General features: G+C 52.5%; 1 protein-coding gene across 1 annotated transcript; it reads right to left on the reverse strand.

Annotated features, from left to right (window-relative positions):
• Positions 1–153: 153 nt before the first annotated feature.
• Positions 154–5,553, reverse strand: LOC120228270 (cytochrome b-245 chaperone 1). Its single transcript, XM_039226561.1, has 7 exons — positions 5,462–5,553; positions 4,552–4,675; positions 3,645–3,686; positions 2,988–3,061; positions 2,237–2,333; positions 1,619–1,763; positions 154–1,315 (listed from the first exon to the last, which is right to left on the reverse strand). The coding sequence occupies exons 2-7, from the start codon at positions 4,634–4,636 to the stop codon at positions 1,195–1,197; spliced, it is 564 nt and encodes a 187-aa protein (XP_039082492.1). The 5' UTR covers positions 4,637–4,675; positions 5,462–5,553; the 3' UTR covers positions 154–1,194.
• Positions 5,554–11,777: the final 6,224 nt, after the last annotated feature.

Genomic DNA, 11,777 nt, shown 5'->3' on the forward strand with positions numbered 1-11,777 from the left:
GCACCGTGCGTCTGGCTGCAGTCAGGCCTGCACAGGGGCCCCGAGACCTTCCTCACCCTGGGGGCCCAGCAAGGAGAGTGGCAGAGCCGGCCAAACAGACCCCTCCACAGCTCAGAGCACCTACCATCTGGGGATGAACATACCACACACCCGTTACGGCATTTCATACTTTATTTTAGAAAACAGCTTTCAGATTTAACCACTTAAAACCCTAACTCTGGCTGTATAAATGACCGCGTCCCCAACTTAGGACTAGTTAGCAGCCACCACTGAAAAGGGGGAGAGTCTCGTTTCTCTTGCTTCCTAGATCGAAACTGCTGTCCTCACTAACCCAGGGCCTGGGGACACTGTGGCGCTCCGTGTCCTGGCCGTTCCTAGACACAGCCTCCTGAGTGCCCGCTCAGAGGGGCCCTCGCCACCCTGCGGCCCTGGGCCCCACTGAGGGGCAGCTGTGGGCCCAGCCCACTTCTTGCCTGGTTTCAGGGAGCCAGGACCTGATTCCTAAGGGAGATGCCCTCATTTAGGCCCACCGTGAAGCCAGGAAAGCCTCTTCTTGACCCGCAGACTTCTCCTAGGCTGAGGCCTTCCCTGCCCTGTGACGGCCCAGCTGCAGTCCTGGCTGGAGACTGTGGTCTGTGAGCCGGGGAGGCCTCGGGCACGGCTGCAGTGAACACAGCCAGACAGGACCCTGGGCCCTGCAGATCCTGGGCAAGGACCTCTAACCAGTGAGGACATCCAGCCAGGGAAGGGAGGCTGCATGCAGGGCGCGCTGGGGACGGCACGCCAGCGTAGGCATCCTCAGAACCTGGCCCAGCTGCGGGCCCTACGCTCGCCTGCTGTACTGGGGCCTCAACAGCCTGCAGGGAGCGAGTGCTGGCAAACCTCCCTCCCCCACCCTGGGGAGCCTGGGCATCCTTCCCATTCCAGAGACCTGGTCCCCACGCTGCCCGGGCTGGAGTCGCCTGATGCCAGGAAGCAGCAGATCTGAGGCTCAGGCCCTCCCTGGACACCTCAAAGCCTACAGAGAAAGAAGGTCCAGCCTGTGGTTTGCTCAGAGGACGGAAGCAAGCAGAAGGAACGGAGGAGGGTCCCACCCTGGGGCTGCCAGGGGCACAGCCAGGCTCTGGAGGAAGACCTGTGGCCCCTGAGGCCCAAGAGGCTGCCGCCAGAAGCAAGTCCAGAGCTCTGCGGGCGTCAGCTCCGGCACCCGGGGCCATCGGTCTCACTGTCGCTGCTCTGAGACAGCTCCACGGGGCTCTCAAGGCGGTGCAGCTCCAGGAAGGTGACAATAAGCTTGGCGATGGCTTCCACGTCACTGGGCCGGGCAACAGGAAGAGGGGCGAGTTACCACGGCAGACGTGCTGGCCCGCCTCCTGCCGGACCACCCACCTCCCAGACGTGTTGCCTTCTGTTCTGGTCCCACCTCTCACTTGACCCGAGCCCAGCCCTGTCTTCACGAGGACCCTCTGTCCCTTTGGGGAATCCCAACCTTCCTCTAGCGGCAAGGACAGGCCATGTTTCCCCAAGTCCCTTCCCTGTACCCTGCCATGCTGGGCAGTCCACCGTGAGGGCCACCTGACGGGGGTGACGGGCACAGTCTCTCCTGCCCACAGCGTACCTGCGGTGGCCCATGATGGCACTCTGGGTGAGGGGGTGGGAGAAGCCCGTTGCGAGCCGCAGCACCACCACGTAGCCCTTCCCGAAATAGCGAACCTTCTCCTCCTCCACGTTCACGTCCCGGATGTCATTCAGCAAGACCACCACTGCAGGGGAGCCAGTCAGTGTCTGCATTCTGGCCCCCTCCTGCCTGACCCTCCTGCCTGTGTGCTGGGCACAGCCACTTCGGAGCCACCACACAGAGACCCTCGTCACTGGTCAGTGACCACAGTGCAGGGCTGGGCCACTAGCGTTGTCTGGGCATGCAGCACTCCTGCCGTCCCGAAAAGTGCCCGTGCCCCAAGAGCATGAGGGAGGGGCTAAGCTCTGTGATGCCCATCTTTCTGCTTCATTTTCCCCCAACTGCTGAAAAATACCTTCCTGGTTCCTAATGGCTGGCCCCTGAGCCAGGGGCTACCCAGCAATGTCTGGGGGCACCCTGTGTCCACAAGCCAGCTTGGAGCCACCCCATTCCCAGACCACAGGCCTGGTCTCTGTAGTCCCCCTCACCACCCTTCATCTGGCTTGGGACACCCGGCCTCCTGCCACACCCAGGTCCTGTGCACTCTCTGCGCCTCACCTTGGTCGTGACCAGCTCGGAAAAGAGTCAGCAGCTTCTTATACAGGCTGAACGTCTTCAGCACAAGCTTCCCAGTGCTCTTGTTGAAGACAGCTTCCTGGAAAAGTGGCCAGAAGGTGATCACCCAGCTGCTGGCCTCTCTGCAAGCCAGCCACACGCAAACCTTCCAGAGAGGGGGGCCCTGATTCACCAGAGCAGACACTAGGGAAGACACTCAGCTGAAACCCAACCCCGCCAGCCAAGTGCTCTGCCAGAGCCAAACACCGGCAGCCAGATGCTCTCGCGCTCCTGTCTGTTGGGAGCATGGAGCCGGGGCATGTAGAGAGAAAGAGGGGCGTCAAAGCAGGCGCTCTCTGCAAGCAAAAGAGAAGTACCGTGGCCAGGGTCATCAGACAAAGGCATGGAGGTCAAAGTCTGGAGGTCAGAGAGCAACACTGGGTCATGTGGTTCCCCATGAAGGGAACTAAGGCACAGGCAAAGTTGTTGGCCACTGAGACAGACACGGGCCACCAAGGGGGCCCATCGTTCTATTCTGTGCTATGGCAACATCAAGAGTAAAGAATTTTGGTGGAAACAGTCACGAAGAGCTTCTAGAAGAAAAACAGTGTCAGGAGATTCCTCGGCCCCGGGGCCGAATCCCCCAAAAACCACTAAGCTAAAATTCAGGCCTCAGAGCCTCTCCTGCTGTGATGCCCACGCGGGGAAGCCCGGAGCAGAAGCAGCCGAGCGCCCGTGCCAGTGCCGGCCTTACCTCCCAGTCCTCCAGGTTCTGCACGGCCACGAACAGGCAGCCCGTGACATAGAAGAGCTTCCAGCCCAGAGTGTCTGAGGAGCAAACACAGGACGCAGCCAGGTGAAGGGCGGCAGCAGAGGGGTGAAGGCCGACATGCCACGGGGCCCCACCCCAGTGAACACCGGGCAGGAGTGGTGTCTGGGGCCAGCTGCCTGCCCGTGCCTGCAAGGAACCAGGATGGCCGGCCAGCTGTGTGTGCCCTCGGCTCTCCCTCCAGTGTCTACCGGAGACAGGAGTCAGAGCTGGCCAGTCTCTGCCTATCGTGGCATCGTCTGTGATAGCGGAGGGTAGGCACTTACGGGGGCTGCAAGTATGGCTCAGCCCACACCAGAACCTCAGGCCGCTACAAGAGAGAGCCTTTGGGAGGAACATTTCATGACACAGGAAAATGCTCCGGATATAAGGGAAAATCACAGGCTTCGTGGTAGAAACATGTTAGGAAAATTCCACCCGTGCACAGAGCTGGGGCTGCAGGGGGAGGGGGGCCGACAGTGCCAAAGGCTGTGCCTTGGTGGGTCACAAATGAAGGGTTTTGTTTCTTTTCTCAATTTCCTAAACGGCGGAGGAAGTGACTTTGCAGGGCGAGGGTGGGGGTGAGCAGATGAAGCACCTCACCTCCACTATAGTAGGCGGCAGCCAGGCCAATCGACAAGATTCCTGCAAAGACAAAAGAAAGCAGGTGCGTCGGCACTGGGCCACCACCAGCCCAGAGCCCCCTCCTCCCAGGAGCCACAGGCCCAGATGGGCAGACCTTTCCAGGGGCCGGGAATGGCTGCAGGCGGGGAGCAGTGGGGACAGAAGACCACCAGGCTCACAAGGGGGAAAACACGCTGTATGTTAAGTAACTAGAATCTAAATATTTTTAAGTGACGGAAACATCCAGAAAGTTCACTCAGAAACATGGCAAATCCCATTCACAGTGTTCTCTGGACACGCTTCTCCACTCAAGGCTCCACGGCTAACTGGGGAACCAGACAGAGGAACCTGCCAACAGCATGTTGGAGGGAACACAAGCTGTACGTCAAGTTCACAACATGGCACATAAGGCAGAAGAGGCAGGCCACGTGCAGGGTGATGGGGAAGATGGGCCAGAGACCGCTGCCACCAGCACAGCCATTCCACGCCTCACGCCCCCCCATCCCGCCAGCACAGCGCAGCTGCCCCTCGGGTGCAGGACCCTTGAACAGACAGCAACAGGGACAGGAAAAACAGGAACGAACTGTGGCCCATCAGGTGAGCCTGCAGCATACACCTGCAAGCAGCAGGTGTATGAAAACAAGTTCAAAGGGGACCAGCAAGACCTCAGAAGAACACGCACAGCACGAGGGGCTAAGTGATGAAAAAAGACAGGGCAGACCGGAGTCCTCGGCAAAGGCATGCCCAGAAGGTAAAGGCTGGGAAAATACAAAGTAACAAAATAATTGGTATACTTGGGGGTAATAGAAAAGGAACAATTTAGTTTCATTTTCATCTTTTTTTAAAGTTAGGTTTTTAACCTGGGGGAAAATATGGACATCCTTACCAACAAGCAGAGACCAGGACCTGATGCCTGGAGCCCTCTTCAGATGGAGGCAGGAGCTGGTGCGTGACTCCACCTGCATGTACATCCCTGGACTCCGCGGGCAGCACTCTCAACAGGAGACGGGCTGCGGACGGGCAGACGGACAGCTGGAGCCCTCCCGCCACTGCCTGCTCGCAGGTGCCCAGCTCCTCCCCAGGAAGGAAGCCTGGGCCCCAACGGAACCCGCCGGCTTGAGCCCGCGGCAGTCTCTGCAGCCCCCAGGCACCCTCTCTTCTGCACGGCCCTTCTCTGCTCAGTTACACCGACTGCACCGGGGCTACCTGCCCTGCTCACACTCGCAAAGCGTCAACAGGCACCTGACCGCCACACGCCCGCGTCCAACCTGGAAACCGTTAGCCCTCCGCAGCCTGCATTCAAGCTTCCGACACCGCGGCCCGCCCCCGGTTCCCTGTGCGGGCCTCCACAAGAACGGGAACTGAAAGGCGGTGGTTTGAGTCGCCCTGTCGTGGGCCGAGAACACTCTCCGGTCCCCTCCGGCCCCTGGAACAGGCTACGCAACGGAGGGTCGGGACGAACACCAGCATCAGCTGGACGAATGCTGCGCCGAGCGGCCTGCCTTCCTGCGCCGCAGACCGCAGCGCCCGCGGAGCACTGGGCCCCGGCTGCGGGGGGCTTTGCAGAAACTGCGGGAAGGTCAAATCAAACATCTGACAGGAAAGGCTGCATTCAAGTGACACACCCGGGTCCTAGGTCTCGGTCTGCCGCTGGGCTACCCCGACCCCCACACCAGGCCCCGAGCGCTCGGCCCGCTTCCCGCAGCGCCAGGGCGCCCCCGCACCCAGGGGTGGCCATTCTGCGCCGGCAGCACCCCGCTCGCACCCCTCGGCGGTGGCCCGATCCCCGCGCCTACCAAGCGCAGGACGCAGCAGGCGCGGGCGCAGGGCCGGACCTCGCGGCGGACAGCCAGCCGCCGACTTCCGGGGTCGGGGGCGGGGCGGCCGAATTCCGGACTCTAGAGAGCGGGCGTCCTGACTTCCGGGATTGGGGCGGGGACTGTAGGGAATTTCTGGACGGCCGGGGGCCGGGCTTGGCGGCTGACTTCCGGGCCAAGGCGGCTTCCGCACTTCCGGGGGCGGGGCGACCGGTGTACAGGGTTGGGGAGCGGACTGGGTCGCTCCCGCCTGCGGGGCGGGGCCGGCCGCTGCCTGCAGGCCCTCCGGTGCCCGCGCGGCGGGGGAGCGGGAGGAGCGCCGGCGTGGCCTGGGCGCTGCGGTGCGGCACATGCGGTCAGGAAGCACGTCGCTGACGCTGTTGACAGCCGCGCGCACGGACGCCACCCGGCCTGCGGGTAACTGAGCCCTAGGAGGTCTGTAAATCATGCCTCAAAAAAGCCTCGCTTAAAATCTCGATAAAAAACGGTGTCTGAAGGTAATTAACAACAGATAAAAAAAAAACTATGGCAAAAAATTGTAAAAACTTTAATAACACCGAAGTAGAGCTAAAATTGTTGCTCGTGGGTTGAAAAGTTGTAAAAAATACATTCTACTTTGATCTGTAGATAGTGTATCTTACTAAGATGTTAACCTTAAAAATCATACTGCCAGCTAAATTACCAGGAAAGATGGTGTTACTTGAGAATAGCAGAAAGTCCCAGGACCAGCTTCGCGGGAACCGCCAGGAGGTCTCAGAACAGGGCCTGGAGGCGCTGCTACAAGGTGGGTGGGCGGGGCCGTTGTAAACAGAATCTCCGTTGGCCTAACCTGGGAGCTGGGAGTATAGTGGCTTCTCATTGGCTCGGCTGTGGCTGGAGTAGCAGGAAACCCTTCCTACGCAGTGTCCGCCTGCAAGATGACGCCTGCGGTCGAGCCTGCAATTGCTAATGCTGGCCCAGCAGCCCCCCTGCCCACCTCCTAACTCCACCCTAAATGAGTTTTCCTTTTATTATTTTTCTCAATATCAACAGGCTAAAAGTTTAAGCTATTTTTAAATTTTTTCAATGTCTGTTTTTGAGAGTGAGAGAGTACGTGAGCAGGTGAGGGACAGAGAAAGAGGGGGTCATAGAAATCCAAGCAGGCTCCGGGCTCCGAGCTGTCAGCATAGAGCCCGACGCAGAGCTCGAACTCAGAACGGTGAGTTTGTGACTTGAGCTGAAGTTAGACACTTAACCGACTGAGCCACCCAGGCACCCCTTGAAAGGCTAAAAATTTAAATCTAAACAGCACACGCAAGGCAAGTGGGGGAGGGTAGGTGAAAACCAGAGATCCTTAACCCAAGTACAACTTAAGCGTAGCTGGGAAAAGGAAACACTCACATGTTTGTGACAATAGTTTTTCTATTCCTAAGAAACTTGCCCTGATGTCTGCGAAGGAAAATTGCAGTAGGAGAGACTGTTTTCTCCAGGAAAACCTCGTGACGCCCGCATAGGTGGCTTCCTGCTCCCTCTCCACCAAAACACCACCTTCCCTTACTGCCGCCAGATGAGGACCCTAACTTGCCTTTCTAAATTTGACCAGCTGAAGGAAAAGACCCTGGCTGTACGTCTCCACCGTACAGTCACTGCCTACCTGACTCAGGGGTCTCCAAAGTGGGTTGGTCAAGGGTATGTGTGGTGCTAGAAGGATACAGGAGAGTTTGCATTCTTGTTTTTCTCTTTTCATATTTATTCCCGATGTGTTTTATAACATACATAACAGTACAACACTGAATATTACCTTATAAAAAATATATGTACATCAGTATGCATAACCCTACAAGTTTACCAATATAGGTACATGATCAAAAATTTGGAGATGGCTTTTATACTGAGTCTCCTTCAGATACTCTCTCTGCTTGTGCTTCCCAAAGCCGGGCATGCATCAGAATCCCCTGGCAGACTCGCTGACACAAATCGCTGCACTTGCTCCCAGTTATGGGTGGGGGCTGAAGATGTACATTTTGCTAATCCCGCTGGTCCAGGAACCACACTCTGAACACTTCGAGACCATCTACTCTAAGCTTCAGCTAAACTGGGCTCTGTCTGAGCACAGCAGTCTCCCTGACCTGAGCCCTCAGCTCACATTCCTTTTTGAAGTGAACTTCCCCTACACTTTGAAGGCTGATTGGAATTGTTAGTACTCCCTTTAAGTTCGTCCTGCTTACTGCAACCAGAAGTGGTCTTATTCCTCAGAATTTAGGTAGAATTGAGAAGATACCCAGGAAATTCTACTTTTTGTTACATTTATTTGCATAATTTCACCTTTTCTTCTAGATTATAAAGTATTTAAAAATGAAGACTGTGCTGGACTCAGAAATGTCAAATGTGTAAACAAATGATAATTGATTTGGTTAAAATCCTGCTGAATATTGGCACTAGCAAGACTGGAATACAATATCCATAAAGAGGGTACTGAGTGAATAAAACTGTATATTGTGCCAATTACCAATGCATTAAATCAGCTCTCAATTCAAACCTCCATTGCCTGATGTCAGAAAATGGATCTGAGCCCCCTGTGTTTTGTGTGCTCTCTGGCATGATGTTAAGCTTTGCAGCTAGAGGGCGCTGGAGAGACACTGCAGGAGGAAGAGCTTTTCTTCCTGGTTCTGTTGTGGGGGTCGTGCGTGCTCCTGCATCGCCCAGGACCTCTCCAGCATCCGCTCTTGCAGCGCACACTGGCCGGCAGCAACTGGACCCACCAGCTTCCCCTCACACCCCCTTGAGCAACTGTGTAGCAAAGTACCTCCGTAACATTCCTTCTGTGAAAAAAGCTTTCCTTAGCACACGGTACAGAGGATTTCCAGCAAGTTCCACCAATGTGGCATCTAACAGTTTCTCTGACATCCAGTGAGCTAAAGCTGGCTCTCTCCAACAGTCTAGACCTCATCCCTGGGGATAGAGTGGACTCCTTCTTGTCATAACTCTGGTTGGGGGTGGGGGGGAGGGCGGGGATTGTGGTGACTCCCTGTTTCTTACTCTTCTTACATTTCTTTATAGTCTCATTTCTTCTTGCTGCCCACCCCCTCAGTCCAATCCCCAGTTATTGTCAATAATTCTTTATATTAAACTCTGGGGGCGCCTGGGTGGCTCAGTCGGTTAAGTGGCCAACTTCGGCTCAGGTCATGATCTCGCGGTTCGTGGGTTCGAGCCCCGCGTCAGGCTCTGTGCTGACAGCTCAGAGCCTGGAGCTGCTTCAAATTCTGTGTCTCCTCCTCTCTCTGTACTTCCCCTGCTCACACTCTGTCTCTCTGTCTCTCAAAAATAAATAAACATTAAATATATATATATATATATGTATATGTATATATATATATTTAAACTCTCTCTGTTCAAATTGGGGCACCTGACTGGCTTTATGGGTAGAGCATGGGACTCTTGATCTCAGGGTTGTGAGTTCAAGTTCCACAATGGGCATGGAGTCTACTTAAAAAAAAGTGTTAAACTTTCTCTGTTCAAATTATTGTGTGCTTTCTCTCTCCTGATTGGACCCTGTCAAATACATGTATCCACACAGTGTAGTGTTGGGCAGCTCTGAGAAGGAATGAGGAGTACATCTATATATACTATGGCACACTCTCCAGCCTGTATTGTTGAGGGGAAAGAGCAAGATGGAGAAATGTATGTAACGTACTATTGTTCAATAAGGGAGGATACAGGATGCAAACATACAAATATATATTGGAATATAATTTGTAAAATGTTGTGTATTTATTCTGGATAATAGAGTTAGCATTGTTAGTCTGAGACTGTTTATGGGTGTAGTATGAGGTCATGCAAATGAGTATTTAGGTAGGTATCACGGGGCACCAGGAATTTCAGAGAGGAGGGAGTAATGGATGCGAGATCAAAGAGCTCAACTAATTAGAACACTGTATTCCTGGATTTGAATTAGAAGGACCAATGTGAGTTCATAACGTATCTTTTTTTTTTTTTAATAATGTCTCTTAGGGGCACTGCGGCAGCTCAGTCGGTTAAGCGTCTGATTTTGGCTCAGGTCATGATCTCACAGTTCATGAGTTTGAGCCCCATGTCAGGCTCTGTGCTGACAGCTCAAAGCCTGGACTCTGCTTCGGATCTTGTGTTTCCCAGTTTCTTTCTGCCCCTCCCCTTCTCTCTCTCTCTCTCTCTCTCAAAAATAAATAAACATTAAAAATTTTTGAAGACAATGTCTCTTAATGCTGTCCACTGAAAACTCCTGGAAACAATGACCAATGCAGTAGCAATGAACAATACTGGTACTGATTTTGTGGTTTTCAAATACCAATTCCTACTAAAGGAACCAGGCTTTTGGGAGAAAGGAGTGATTTCAGGTCTAAAGCAAGAAATGCACAAGCAGATGTAACAAAAAGCAAATAGATTATGGGCATCTTTTCAAAAAAAATTTTTTTGGAGCCTAGCTGGAGAGATTTTCTATGCCAAAAAGAAAAAAAAAAAGATTTGAGCATCAAGAAGAACAATATTTCAAATGAATTAAGGGGTGCCTGGGTGGCTCAGTCAATTGACCGTCCGACTTCGGCTCAGGTCATGATTTCATGGTTCATGAGTTTTAAGCCCCACGTTGGACTCCCTGCTGTCAGTGCAGACGCAGCTTCAGATCCTCTGTCACCCTCTCTCACCCCCTGCCCCACTTTTAAAAATAAAACATTTTACAAATATGAATCAAAAACTTCAAGCGTTTCAATCTATAATTCATAATGATAAATTTTTAAATCCTTTGTTCACTTTCAGAGGATGCTGAGAAAGGAACTTGGATTTTTTTGTACAGATCAGCGCATTCATCCTGACTTTATAAAATTTACAACAAAGTGAGGTGCCTGGGTGGCTCAGTCGGCTAAGCATCTGACTTTGGCTCAGTTCAGGATCTCACAGCTCGTGAGTTCGAGCCCCGCTGACATCTCAGAGCCTGGAGCCTTCTTCAGATACTGTCTCCCTCTCTCTCTGCCCCTCCCCTGCTCATGCTCTCTGTCTCTCTCAAAATTAAATAAGCATCATTTAAAATAATAAGTAAAATTTGCAACGGGGTAACCAAATAGTAAATGAGAGGAATTTATCATTATAAAAGCATTCTCACTAATAAATTAACAAGAAATTGGGGCCCCTGGCTGGATCAGTCTGTTGAGTGTCTGATTTTGATTTCGGTTCGGGTCATGATCTCATGGTTCATGGGATGAGCCCCACACTGGGCTCTGCACTGACATGTTTTCTCTCTCTCCGTCTCTCTCTGCCCTTCCCCGGCTCATGCTTGCTCTCTTTCAAAACAAACATTTTTTAAAAAGAAGAAGAAATGGTAGGGTTAAAGTATTGCCATAATGAATGAATGGATCCGTGCAGTTTCATCAATGTGCACTAATTAATATCACAAAAAGGACAGTGTAACTTCCTGATCGCATTACAACAACAGATATGAAATAGTCTTGCCCACAAATTTAACCTGTGATCAAGAAACAAGAATGTTCTAACTACTCTTTACTGGAAACTCAGACAAGAAGGATCTATGAAAGGGCTCCACAAGCATGCAGGCAGCAATTCTTGGAAACCCTACAGCCAAACCACTGGATTCCTTTATAGCGACGTGCAAGGAGAAGGCGAGCAGGATGGGGATGGAATCCACAAATTCAAACGCACACACGAGCCTTCAGACCAGAGCGCTCTATGGTGTCTTTGCAACCTCTAAGCGAGCTGGAAGTTATTCTAAAACAAAAAGAGACACAAGAAACACACAAAGCAATTAATCTATTAGACCTTATTTAGGTCCTGATTGAAACTAAAAAAAAAAAAAATGGTTTGATTTAGGGAAACCTGGACACTACATATTTGATGAAATTAAGTAATTGCAGTTTTCTTTTTTCACACATAGTAATGGTATTGTGGTTATGTTTTAAAAACAATAACGAGAAATATATACAAATGATAACCTCAAATTATCCTCGTTTATGCTTATAATTGAAGGAATGTGTTTTCTGAGAGGTGCTGACATAGATTTGCGTAATGCAGAGAGTTAATCTGGGAGCCAATTAAGACCTCCTGAGTTTAGGGGCGCCTGGGCGGCTCAGTTGGTTAAGCGTGGGACTTGAGCTCAGGTCATGATCTCACGGTTCATGGGTTCCAGACCCGGGTCAGACTCTGTGCTGACAGTTCAGAGCCTGGAGCCTGCTTTGGATTCTGTGTCTCCTTTTCTCTCTGCCCCTCCCCCACTCACACTCTGTCTCTTTCTCTCTCAAAAATAGTTAAAAAAATTGTTTTTAAGACCTCC

The sequence above is a fragment of the Hyaena hyaena genome, unplaced genomic scaffold (genome assembly GCF_003009895.1).
Source record: "Hyaena hyaena isolate Hyena2069 unplaced genomic scaffold, ASM300989v1 scaffold_21, whole genome shotgun sequence".
Classification (NCBI taxonomy): Eukaryota; Metazoa; Chordata; class Mammalia; order Carnivora; family Hyaenidae; genus Hyaena; species Hyaena hyaena.

Coding starts and splice junctions, on each gene's coding strand:
- LOC120228270 (XM_039226561.1), bottom strand. CDS start 4,636: ATGTACATGCAGGTGGAGTCACGCACCAGCTCCTGCCTCCATCTGAAG. Junction 3,062..3,644: donor TGCCGCCTACTATAGTGGAG/GTGAGGTGCTTC, acceptor TTTGCTCCTCAG/ACACTCTGGGCTGGAAGCTC. Junction 1,764..2,236: donor CCGAGCTGGTCACGACCAAG/GTGAGGCGCAGA, acceptor GCTCCCCTGCAG/TGGTGGTCTTGCTGAATGAC.